At 44.1% G+C, this 13578-nt stretch overlaps 1 protein-coding gene across 2 annotated transcripts in view; it reads right to left on the bottom strand.

The window, feature by feature from the left end:
• Positions 1–3619: 3619 nt before the first annotated feature.
• The window catches only part of Slc23a2 (solute carrier family 23 member 2), a 126184-nt gene continuing 116225 nt past the window's right edge, over positions 3620–13578 (bottom strand). For both annotated transcript variants that reach the window (XM_042694498.1, XM_042694499.1), the window contains exons 14-16: positions 13253–13390; positions 10182–10277; positions 3620–8362 (exon numbers count right to left, since the gene is read on the bottom strand). In XM_042694498.1, coding sequence (XP_042550432.1) covers positions 8130–8362; positions 10182–10277; positions 13253–13390 — 467 coding nt within the window. In that variant the 3' untranslated portion in view covers positions 3620–8129. The remainder of the gene's footprint in view (positions 8363–10181; positions 10278–13252; positions 13391–13578) is intronic.

Below are 13578 nucleotides of genomic sequence, written 5' to 3'. Positions count from 1 at the left end.
TGACTGCCTCTTGTCCCCTGCCCAGAGCCCACCAGCCCTCCTCCTCCATGCATGCACAGAGATGAATGATCAGTATGTTCTCTCCCACGCTCTACCGAACCACTTCGCTATGGAGACTTCCCCACGCCTTCCTGCTGCGCCCTGATTGAGAACAGGCCTGAGCTGTCCAGCTCTTCCAACAAACTTAACCTCTTCCTCCCCAGAGCCTGGCTAGCAGGGATGGAATGGATGGAAGGTCTTGAAATGACTCTCCAGAGAATGTAATTACCCATCTGCAGGAAGATCATTGGGAGTTCAAGGGAGAAAAAAAAATGCCTAGGGGAAAGACGTGATAAACCTATGGGAGGACCTGGGAGCCTGGGATGCAAAGGCAGATGTAAAGCTCAGGGGAGGGTAGGTGGAAAACAAGGGTAAATGGGAACCTGGGACACACTAGAACCTGTGTGTCTTTCACTCATCTGCAGTGACTCATGGGAGATGCCAGTGCACACATCTGAGAACTGAGTGTGGCTCTTACACAGAGGAGAGCTGGGCAGCCTGACGGGGCTCGTGCTGGCAACGCCATGTAGCAGATGAGGGATGGGGACAATTGCAGCCTCAGAAATGCCTGGCACCTGCTCCCACCTTCCAAACGCAACTGCTTATGCTACTCCTTTGCTTCAGTAAAAACAAATAGGCAGGAATAACTCGTCTATGTCACTTAGGATGGTCCCTTTGCTGATCAAGAGCACTGTGAAAGGACCCATCAAGTGGAAGTAATGGGTACTGCAGGGTAGAGTGATTTGGGGAGAAGAAGAGTACTTTTTATACCTGTAATCCTAACTACTTGGGAGGCTGAGATCTGAGGATTGTGGTTGTTAATCCAGGCAGGAAAGTCTCTCTTATTGGAGATAAGAGTACATACAATAAGGGTATAAAAGCTGAACATAGAGCTGCAGATGAAATAGCAGTAGAGCTATTCTTTTTTTTTTGGGTCCGGTCGTGGGGCCTGAACTCTGGGCCTGGGCGCTGTCCCTCAGCTCTTCAGCTCAAGGCTAGCGCTCTACCACTTGAGCTACAGCGTCACTTCCGGCTTTTTTTCTTTTTGCTTATGTGGTGCTGAGGAATCAAACCCAGGGCCTCAGGCATGCAAGGCAAGCGCTCTACCACTGATCCACCTTCCCAGCCCAGTAGAGCTATTCTTGAGCAAAAGAGGCTCAGGGATAGCACCCAGGTACTGAGTTCAAGCCTCAGGACTAGCACCAAAAATATAAATTAAATTAACAAATTATATACGTATCTATTTCACTTTGCACATGTTTGTATTGATTTGTCACAATAAATACAATAGTTTCAAAGTCTCAAAACAACAGAAGATGGGTACTGGTCGCTCATGCCTGTAATCCTAGCTACTCAGGAGGCTGAGATCTGAAGGTTCAGCCCAGGCAGGAAAATCTGTGATACTTGTATCTCCAATTAACCTCCAGAAAACTGGAAGTGGCGCTGTGGCTCAAGCAGTAAGTGCTAGCCTTGAGCTGAAGAACTCAGGGACAGTGGAAGGATTGGGGGGGAGGGAGGAGGAGAATCTTAAAATAGTAATGGTTTCTTTCTGCTTCATTCCTTCAACATCTGGCACTGAATGTAGCCACACCTCTTGCCCATCACCCTATCCACTGAACCACATGTATGTACGCAGCTGGGTCTCATTTGTGGAGGAGGCTGAGCTACCACCCACATATATCCCAGGTGCTCATCAAGTTCTGGGAATATGTCTGCTGTGTCTGCGTGGCTCTCTCAAAGTTCTGAGCCCCTTGGGCAACAAGTAAGCTGCAAGACAGAAAGCAGGAGAGACCCAGAAACATAAGAGAAGATAGTTATTGCCAATGGCAAAATGGAGACCTTGTGTGGATTCTATTTCAAAATTTATCAGATGACTATCTGGCCAGATGTTTGACTTGTGAAAACTACTGGTAGTTTTATTCATTGTATTGGGCTATTTTTTTTTTTTCCCCAGGGCTGAGGCCCAAACCTAGGGCCTTGTGCGTGCTGGGCGGGCGCCCTTCCGCTGGGCTAAACCCCCAGCCCCTCTTTTTTTTTTTTTTTTAAAGGACTATCTTTTAGTTCTAACTACTGAAATACCTGTAGATAAAGTAGTGTTTCTGGGCTTTACTCCCAAACAACAGGGAAGGAAAGTAGGGTAATGGATTTGAAATGACTGGCCATGGCTCCATCATGTTAAACTAGAGAGGATGGTCACATGCTATTCTCTTTATGTTGTATTATGTCTGAAAGTGACCAAAAAAACAGTATCTTAAACTGTACTGAAGGGAACTACAATAATGATTTATAAAAAGAGGAAGAGTAGCCATGGCCAGTGGCTCACACCAGTAATCTTAGCTACTCAGAAGGCTGAAATCTGAGGATGACATTTGGAAGCCAGCCTGGATAGGAAAAGTCCGACAGACTCGTCTCTCCAATTAACCACAAAAAGAAAAAAAAGAAAAAAAAGCTGGAAATGGAGCTATGACTCAAGTAGTAGAGCCCTAGCCTTGAGCAAAAAAGCCTAAGGGACAATGCCCAAGGCCAAGTTCAAGCCCCAGGACTGGTACAAAACAAACAAACAAAAAACAATAAAAAAGGAAGAGTAATGAGAAAGTAATAGAGGAGTGAATCTGATCACAGTACATTGGTATACATGTATCTAAGGAGACCTCTTTGTATAACTAATAGGCACTAATGAAAATGTAATAAACCTGGTGCTGGTAATTCACACCTGTATTCTTAGCTGCTCAGGAGACTGAGATCTGAGGATCACAGTTTGAAGCCAACCTGGTAGGGAAGTCTAGAGACTCTTAGCTACAATTATCCACCTAAACAAACTGGAAGTAGTACTGTGGCTCACGCGATCCTGCTAGTTAGCCTTGAGCAAAAAAGCTCAGCAACAGTGCTCAAGCCTTTAGTTCAGGCCCCAGGATTGGCCTGGCACCCGTGTACACACACACACACACACACACACACACACACACACACACACGTAATAAAATTTCATATACATTACCTAAATTGTAAAATGCCAACTCTTCTGTATAACACCTTAATAACAAATTATACTGGAAAAAAAATCTCACAAATCTTTAAAAAATAACTGTACTAAAGTGATCAAGAGGTTTGTGATTTAGATAATTGCTAGGAAAACCTCCCAAACACTTGAGATAGCGGGTTCTCAGAAGAATGCTCACTATGCTCTCCACCCCAGCTTTCACGTTCATATCTTCAATACCTGATAAAAATGCCTGTGAACTTGTTCAACTGATTTTTTTTTTTTTTGGCCCATTGTGGGGCTTGAACTCAGGGCCTAAGTGCTGTCCTTGAGCCAATTTGTGCTCAGGGCTAATGCTCTACCACTTGAGCCATTTTTAAAGTGGGTCATTGGAGGTAAGAGTCTCAAGGGGACCTATCTGCCCTGGCTGGCTTCCAATCACGATCCTCAGCTCTCAGCTTCCTGAGTAGCTAGGATTATAGGCATGAGCCACCCGTGTCTGGCTAACTGAATTTCTTATTTGCTTATTTCCCTCCCCTAGGTGATGACTTGTAATGAATTACACATTTCTTAGAGATCAGACAAAGAAGGAGGCATGTGAACAACAAAACTGTGTCCAGGAGAGCTTTTATTTGTACGGAACAGTTTTAAAAATACAGAATAAAATAGCTTTATCTCTACTATTATTCACAACATCTGGTCCAAATATTACATTATTTTTAAAATACTTAAACGTTTAATGAAGCCATGTTAGAAAAAACAATATGAAAATTCTTTTTAAAAACTCCATAAAAGAATTACACATCTCAAAAAACAACCCTACCCCCGAATAACCCTCAGAACACAAAATAAAAACAAAAACAAACAGAACTCCAGGAACGTGTATAGGCAGGGTCAGTCACAAAAACTCAAGAAAAAGAGGCATCTCCACTGTTTTAAGAACAGTCAGAAATGTATTAATGTGTCAAAGCAAAGGAAGTTAGGAACACAGAGAGAAGGGTATTCATGAACTGTGAAGTCAGAGAGTGGCACTGGCAAGGGCATCCTAAGTGCCTGCAAACACATACAGAAATGGGAAGGTGGCGGGATACCGAAGCCATGACGAGGCACAGTCAACAGTAACCTGAAAGGAAGGATGGGAATGTTCATGAGGCTGCTCAAGAGGGACAGACCCTCAGTGCTCATATACTTTGGGGATCCACGGGTGGAAGGCGAACACTGGCAAAGACAGGCAGCCTTCTTGTACTACTGAGGTTCTGACTGCAAGAGGAGTAGAGGGCGGGGATGTCCTATTCTGTGTCCACATCCTAAGGCAATAGGGGACCGAAGGACAAGTAGCCTGTGAAAGCCCAACCTCTTCTCTGAAGAAAGGGAGGCTCTCTGTGGACCAGAGCTCTGAAATTGCTCAGGTGCAGGAGCTGCAAAGGAACCTGTACGGTGCGTGTGGCTGGGTATGCATAGCTGGCATGCAATGATAGCTGGGAGAACAGGCCCTCACTCCAAGCCATGCCAAGCTTGGGGTTGAGAATATAGACCAAGCATAGCCACCTTCAGGATGCTGCCTCTCCTCCATCCACACAAGTTCTGCGATGAGACTTCGGCCACCACTCCTGACTCATCTTCTGTCTGGCCTGGCCACTTTTGTGGCACTCATTACTAAAGGCTAGACTTGTATTGATATCAGACTATGGACACAAATGAAATAATTAACAATTTAGCTCACGATCATAAAATATACATATGGGTAAATAAAGTATCCACACATACTAGAGATTCATCAATGGAGAAATCCTATCAGCACATGACATTGTCATGAAAATTATATCATTCCCCCCCCTGGAAAACTGACTATTATCCTGGGCAGAAATGTTATTTTACTATATGGAAATACTGCAATATTCATGCATAAACCAAGTTGTCATCATAAAAGTCAGTATTCTACAATATAAAGCAATTCCTGCATGTGAATTTGTTACCACGAAATGGGAAACCATGGGACTCATGATGCTTTATTTTAGCTGGCCTGGAAAAGCCACTTCTCTTGCTTGGATCAATCCTAAGAATCTAAAAGTGAACACTGGAACCCCTCTTAAGGAAGGTTCTGGAAATAAATGTACTCATGAAGCTAACTTGAATTTCCTAAGGAGACTGAAAATCATTTGTTTTTTCATTCATTTCCCAATGAAACTCATTTAGCCATTTTCCATTACTCTGAACCTGCAGTGGTATCTCCCCCCCCATTCCCCTGCCCTTGTTAACACTTTCTGATTTTCCTAGTGAACACAAAGGCTTTCTTAGGGACTAAGAAAGGTGGAGATGGTGGGTAGGTAGTCACTGACAAACAGAAATGGAGTTGTCCTAAAATCACATTCACATGTGGAATATTTCATAATGGCCTCCTGTCAAAGCAAGGCACAAGCCAACAATATGGACAGGGAATGCATCAAGTACAGACCACCAAACCCTTCCTCTCAGAAGAAGATCTCCCAGTCAGGTGTGTGCTTGGACTCAAGTATTCTTCTATGTTCAATGATAGGCTTCCATTCGGTAGTATACTTGGTAGAGTGAGGATGACTTCCTAAGATGGCTTGTGGGAGTAAATGTTGCACATGCAAGATTCATTGGTTAGGAAACTCTATTTGCTCAAGGCTATACAGAAGAGACCAGATTCAGTGAGGTCCATATGCTCAGGCTGCTCTTTTTTCTCCCACCTCCCTTCTCTTTCCTCCTCCTGGGATAGAATATCAACAGTTGATTCCAAAGGAGCAAGAAGGGCAAAAACCCTTTTTCCAATGAGAGGACTATTTCCAAGGATTGCAGGACTTCCTTTATGCGGATGCTAGCCAAGGCCATTTCCCAAGATGAACAGAATTGGAGCCTCATGATAAAATATGGCGCCCCAAAAAAGGATTCTAAAGGGAAAAGCTTTCTAGAAATCAGAGGCCCACATTCTAGGTACACAGACCGCCCAGGAGGAAAGATGCCTGGTCATATTAGGTTGAAGGGAAGTTGGGCCTAAATTATCAATAGTACTGATGCTTTTTGTTTTGTTTTGTTGGGACAGGGTCTTAGAGCATAGGCCAAACTAGAATTGGCTAATTAGCCCAGGGTGGCCTCAAACTCCTAATACTCTTGTTTTTGCTTCCTAAGTGCTAAGGTCACAGGTGTAGAACACCATACTCAGCAGTTCTAATGCTTTTTCTTTGGATATCTGTGTTCCTTCTGCTCACCTTAGAAAACTAGAATCCTGCCAATCTCTGGGACATTTAGCAGTTTTCCCTGTTTTTTTCAGAGCAGAGAAACTGAAGATCCTGAGCAGACAGAAGGAAACAGTAGCAATTCAGGGCTGCAGGAGAACTATCGATCTTATCAAGGTAAGAAGGTTGGAAACCATTAACCAGTGTGCTTCTAAAGTAAGTGTGCATTGAATATACATTTAAAATACACACAAATTAAGTGTAATTTAGAATCTAAGTTCTTTACTTAATCTGAAGTAAAATTTTGGCAAAACAGGAGTGGCTCTGAGGTGTTCTTAAAGCCCAAGACTTCAGGAGTCAAGGGGACCATAGTGACTCACCAACGACCTGGCAATGTGAAATAAAGGCAGCCTGGGGACAGGAAAGCACCCAGTGACATCAGGCGGCCTGAGACCCCACATCCTGCTGCGAGAGACAGGAACACCTGCTGCCACCCAATGCTCCATCAGCCAGGTCAGCCAGCAGGTAAGAGGCACAGCCTTATGAAGCAGGCTTTTCCTTTGGTGGCAAAGTTTCGAACCAAATTCAAGAGAAGTCATTTTGTCAGAAAGAATTTAGTGTTATAAGTTAGGACTCTAAATAGAGTGCCCGCAAGCTGTTTTTCTCACTATCCTCTGCAACAACCGAAAAGGCAGGTAGTTGGTGAAATCAAGCTCCAGCGGGCTCCTACAGAGAGTCTCTTTGCCATGTCTTCTGCCACAGAAGAATGGGAGACATGACTTTACCAGGATGATGAGCCATTCAATATGGCAGCCCCATTTTGTTACTTGTCCTAGCTTCCCTTCTTCACAAAACACATTCATGTGTAACTTGATACCCATGGTTTCTGGGCTCTGGTCCAGTAGTCAGTTTTGATAAATAGATTAGGCATTACAGTATTTACACTTTCATGGTATCAAGCAATACAAAACACAACCACAATAATGGTTTACTGGCCTTCAAGAGCCGATACAACAAACTTCCCTGATGGTGTCCACAGCTTTACAAATGCTGGTTCTTTTCTTAAGGGGGAGATGGGGAGTTGGGGGACAAGTAATAGGGATACAAGGGAAAAGGATCACATGGAAAAAAACACTGATTTCGAAAAAATCTGCTATAGTCAATAACATTAAATAGTTTGAATAAAACCTTGTAATTATAGACGCACATGACATGACAACAGAACCAAGACACCGACACGAACCTGACTGGTGCCTGTGTCTGTGTGTGTGTGTGTGTGTCACACCAGCCAGTAGCGAGAAAGGTCAAATAAGGTATCTCAGCCACTAAGAGAGGCCAATATGAATGTGCTGGCCCAGAGGGGGCAGGGAGGCAGGGAGAGAAAGAAGTGGAGAATCCTATTGGCTCTGGGTCCTTTCCCTTACTCTTCAATCCCCTAAAGAGAACCCCATTCAACAGTATCTGCACTGACCTTATAGGACAATCAGGAACAACAGAATCACACTAGATCAGGGAGTTGTGCCCCTTGGCCAGAGATCTCTGCAGACATGGACTGAGGTTAAGCGAAGAGAAAGTGGGCCTGGATCCCAGAGGTGGCTTATCAGGAACGCTAGCACGGGGTAATAGAAAGGGACTGAAAAGGAAGGATCCAGAGGACTTCAAGTTCAGTGACCATGGCCAGCAATGGACACTGTCAAAGGACAAGGGATCAGGGCTTAAATAAGGAAAACAAGTGAGACACCATATTTAGACACAATCACTAGCCACAACAGAAAAGGGATGTGCAACCTGTTTTAGCTCTGGGGTGCAGGATGTAAATGGAGATATACGAACAGATATTTTACTTCTCATTACTCAGCAAGGGACTACAGATACATGCCTCACTGTGGCTGAGCCACAGGGCACAGCTAAGGCTATACGGTGGCCTGGGAGTCTTCGTCTGAACTCCGGCTGGTCTCACCCTTTCCGAAGCCTTTCCATGTGTAGCCTAAAAAGGTTGGGCTGATAGGTAGGTAGCTGAAGCATCTGTATTTTTTAATAATGTTCATGCCAAATGGCAAGTTGTAGGATTCCATGCCATCAAGAGACTTGTTCCCTTTGCCCACGCCCTTCTTCCATTTCCGTATTCCTCTTTCTTCCGGGGTACCTGTCACACAACATCCAAAACAAAGAAATGTTTATTTTAACAGTTTTCTAAGAGGAATAAGACCCTTATTCTCTGTGCATATACACACGCACCCTCTGTGCACATACACTACACATCCTTACCCTCTCTGCAGGATGACAAGGAACACCTGAGAAACTCTCTAAGTGCTCAGACTAGAAGCTGGAGATTCCTCCACCCCTCCTGTTCCCCTCCCCATCCAAGTTGTTTCTGGATGACTTCCCATCCTCCCTGACCTTCTAGGAGACCCGTAATATGTGACCCTCAAGGTCAGGCCCAGGCCATTATTACTACCTTCCTGAGTCACCACATTACTCTCCTAACTGGCTGTTGAGCATTCTATTTAACAAATGTGTCCCTCAAATAGGGTGCAAGAAAACCCCAACCCCCACCCCCAAGTCCATCAAATTTGAACTTGTGAAACAGGCCCAGCTTTTATTATGGCCTTCACCAGCCTGTCACTGCACACACTTGACCTTCGGGTGCTTGGCTCATCAGTCTGCAGGCAGAAGAGCAGATGTTCTTGTTCTTGATTTTTTGAGACAAGATGATACTGTGTAGCCAGACCACCACTGAACTTGATTCTCCTGCCTCTGCCTCCTAAGTGCTGAGATTATAGGCTTGTACTACTTACTGCACTTGGCTTATGAAGATTTGTCCTTTAAAACAAAGCCACTTCCAAAAAGAAAATGCCTCAACCACAATGCTGGAGAAAGACACATCAGGCAGAAGGAATTACACCACCCCTTCTTTTTTTTTTTTTTTTTTGGTCAGTCATGGGGCTTGAACTCTGGGCTTGGGCACTGTCCTTATGCTCTTCAGTTCAAGGTGAGCGCTCTACCGCTTGAGCCACAGTGCCACTTCCAGTTTTCAAGTGGTTTATTGAGATAAGAGTCTCACGGTCTTTCCTGCCTGGGCTGCCTTTGAACCTCGATCCTCAGATCTCAGCCTCCTGTGTAGCTAGGATTACAGGCATGAGCCACCAGTGCCCGGCTACCACCCCTTCTTGAAGGCTTTGCTATCTGTGCTGAGACACACAGCAGCTTGGAGGACTTCAAGGTGGGGCCACACTCCAGCCTAGTCCTTCACCTAGCACAGCATGGCGTGCACCCATCAATGAGGCTGACAGATGCTGGACTGCATCTTCACCTCCCCATCTGACCCATCTCCTATCACTGATCTTGGCCTTGCTGATCTCAGCCTCTGCCCACTATCCTCTGGTTTGTCAGCTGGAAGCTCAGCTTGGGAATAACTCATTGGAAGACCAGGGCTCCCAGAGGAAAATACCAAAGGCTGTGACCAGTAGCTCAGGACTGTGTGAGTAAGTCCAGGAAGCCACACTGTAGGGACTGAGCAAGGCTAACTGGGGAGAAGGAGCCCAGAGACAGTCACTGCTATCTCACCAGAGAGGAACCCAAGGGAACCAGCTTATTTTTTTTTTTTTTTTTCTTTTTGCTTATGTGGTGCTGAGGAATTGAACCCAGGACCTCTGGCATGCAAGGCATGCGCTCTACCACTGAGCCACCTTCCCAGCCCCGGGAACCAGCTTATTAACAAAAACCACGTTTTTTACAAGACAGTTTTCATCACTGATGGCTTCAAACCGATTTATTCTTCCTGCTTTTCTTTTCCTTTCCCTTCTCCTTCTCCCTACGTTGTCCAGCTGGGCTTAAGAGGTCCTTCTCATAAGTAGCTGGGACTATAAGTATGGATTACTGCACCCAGCTCTGCATCTCGTTTTTTAATCTGTCAACATAAAGTAACTCGCACCTAACAAGCATGGCTAATATAGACCACATACCTGGGATGGTGTTGTCCAAAATGAAGGCTACGCAGCCTCCTACGAACATTGCAGTTGTAAGAAGGACATTCAACACTTGATCAATTCCTGTGATGCCTGGAAACAAGAGCAGGATCACTATGAGTCATTACTGTCGCCAGGCCTGTCCCCGATTTTGACAGGGGACATGTTATCAGGCATGACTGTGACAGTCAGTGCTATGTGTGTAAGCTCATTCACCCTATGATGATCTATGAAAATACTGAGGAGGAAGGTCTACAGATATAAAGTTATTCAAAAATTAAAGAAAGCTGTTATAAGGCTTTAAAAAAAAATCTTACAAAATGAACAAGACAACAAACAGAAACATGATGTGCTAACAAGCATTTTCAGAATCCTGGATTGCTAATTAGAACCTTGTTGCTTTTAATCAGAAGCAATTGGACTTATGAAGACATCCTCCCATGTGATGTACTAAAATGGAAAAAAAGGCTAGCTGGGTGCTAATGGCTCACACCTGGAATCCTACCTACTCCTCAGGAGACAGCGATCTGAGGATCATGGTTCAAAGCCAGCCCAGGCAGAAAAGTCTGTGAGACTCTTATTTCCAATAAACTACTCAGAGAAAGCCAAAAGTGGCGCAATGACTCAAGTAGTAGAGTGTAGCCTTGAGCAAAGAGAAGCTCAGGAACAGTGTACAGATCCTGAGTTCAAACCCCAGGCCTGACAAAAACAGAACAAAACAAGGTGAGTCTCAAACAGAGCTCTAGCCTTGAGTCTATAATATTAAGGGACAGTGTTCTGGCCACAAATTCAAGCTGTAGTACTGGCACAAAAAAGAAACAGAAAAACAAAAAGTTGCATGTAAGCCTCTTTCCTCTGATATTAGGAAGTTTGCAACACTTTCTGCACTTAGAAAATGGAATGTGCTAGAGAGGATGTGGAGACAGAAGTTGACTGGATTGGAAATGGTACAGCTACCATTGAAAAGCTTGGCAGTTCCCCCAAACCCTAAACCTAGAATGACCACGTGACCCAGCAATTCCACTGCTCGCATGTGCTGAGAATTTTAAAAAGGTCCCAAGCAAATAATGTCTATGCTTATCACTAACAGATTCTGCATATGTGAGGGGCTCTAACCTCTAACCACAATGTATATTCTAGGTACCCATCCACACCATTCATAGGCATGCACCAACAGGGAAAGGCTTGAGCCACCCAGCATGCAAACTCCCACATGAAGTCAAACAAGGACCTCTGCCTTCTCCTTTTAGCTCTCCCACTGTAAGTGTCCTTTGTGGAGTCTACTTATAAATGTGTCTTTCACACTGTGTGCTTTTCCTTGGTGGCTGTGTTGTTAAAAATGGCCCCACGTGTGCTGCAGTGCTGTCTGGCATTTCTAAGCGCAGGAAGGCTGGTGGGTGGGTGTTAAGACAAGATTCACTCAGGCCTGATTACAGTACTGCTGGTCCTATTTCCTCCTAGAAGCAATGATCCATAATTTGCTTATTCTGCTTCAGACAATGCCACAACAGTCAAAATAGAGTACAGCTCATAACGGATGACTGGATAAAAACATGGTACAAACATGTGTGTATACACACCCACACACACACACACACATGTACAAAATTTAGCCATGAAGAAAGGATTCTTAAATATGCTATAGCATGGATGAGTCTCAAAAACCTTAACAGAAAACACACAGGCACAGAGAGGTCATATATTCTATGATTCCATTTATATGAAATGTCTAGAACAGGAAAGTCTGTAGGGACGGGAAACCTTGTGGATAACAGGAACATCAAGTTTTCTTTTGGAGTGCTGGCAAATTTTGGAAATTAGATAGGAGTAATGGTCACATTAAATTGTGAAAGGAGTAAAAAGCCACTGTAAAATGATAATTTTATATGTGAATTTCACTTGGAAAAATATGTGAAGAATAAAGCTGAAGGTTCAAGTGGTAAAGCATCTGCCTAGCAAGCAGAAGGTCCTCAGTTTAAATCCTGGGACCTCAGGTGGGTATAGGGGCCTATAATCCCAGCTACTTGAGAGTTAATCCATAGGATTACAGTTCAAGGTTAAGATTGGGCAAAAAAGTTAATGAGACCCCCATACCAATAAACAAGGTGGTTTATAACTATAATCTCAGCTATGTGTGGAACACAAATCGGAAGAAAGGAAGTTCAAGGATTGCTGGGTGGGAAGCATGATATCTTATCTGAAAAATAACTAGGGCAAAAGGGCTCAAGCAGTAGAGCACTTACTTGCCTAGCAAATACAAGGCCTTGAGTTCAAAACCCCTTTAACTACCAAAGGAGGATACTCTTAGGGGAGGAACTCACGGTGCAATGCCTATGTGATCATAGAGTATTTATGGAAATGATCTCAGGAAATGGAAACAAGAGGATTAACCCGGAACTATTCCCTAAAAAGTCCTCAATTGTTCATTTGTAATAATAAAATATCAGTCACGATAGATATTTAATATGGTTCCTTCTCTGTCAGTCTTCATTATGTATTTACTAAAATAAAAAGTAGGAGCCTTGGTGCAAGCTCTGTTCTGGGCTTCAGGTCTTTGTACTTGGCCTGCCTGCAGACCGCTAGTACTACAATAAAGACTCCAAAATTCGACCTTTCAAAAACAAAGTAGGAGCCAACCCAATAGGGCTTGAAAGTAGCTATAATCCTAGTAGAAAAATACATATTTTAAAGTCTGTAAAGTTGATTTTAAGAAATTATACTTATTTTGTTGTTTGTTTCTTGACACAGAGTCTCACTTACATAGCGTAGACTTGCCTGAACTCACGATCCTCCTGCCTTTAGTTCCATGATTAGCAAATTATACATCGTAATATAGTAGTTCCAGTAATCAAAGAGACCATGACACCCAAATCAGCCCTGTATAGAGACAGCCAATGGGGAAGGCCCATGGGGCTTCAGAGAAGATGCTAGAGTGAGATTCAGAAGAGAGGCAGACAAGGTTCAGTTACACAAGTGCCTCAGGCCCTCTCGCACTGGGAATGAGCTGCTTGTGACTCCTGGCTGTGGTTCCAACCCCAGACCCCAGATTCAAGGCCTGCTTTCCTTACCTGTGACTAAAGGATTCTGTCTGAGGTAACTTGGAAGGACGAGTCCAAAGAAGATTGAAAATCCAAGCACAAAGAGGTTCCGGGAAGAATTCAAGTCGATGAACTGTAGATTGGAGAGGCCAACGGCTGTGATCATTCCTGGGGAGAAAAACATGAGGTCACATTTCATGGATTTATGGGCCACATGGGAACAGGTTACTTCTTTCCTTTCTCCACCATCAGAAGCAGCTAGGAGCCAAGTGCAGACAGTGACAGGAAGAGAAGTGTGGAGCTGCTGGAATGTAAGCACTTTGCCTCTACTCAAATGACCTGGGCAAAGCACCATG

This window comes from Dipodomys spectabilis, unplaced genomic scaffold (genome assembly GCF_019054845.1).
Source record: "Dipodomys spectabilis isolate Male_0828 unplaced genomic scaffold, ASM1905484v1 ptg000175l, whole genome shotgun sequence".
In the NCBI taxonomy this organism is placed as follows: domain Eukaryota; kingdom Metazoa; phylum Chordata; class Mammalia; order Rodentia; family Heteromyidae; genus Dipodomys; species Dipodomys spectabilis.
This window is presented reverse-complemented; position numbering and strand designations above follow the sequence as displayed.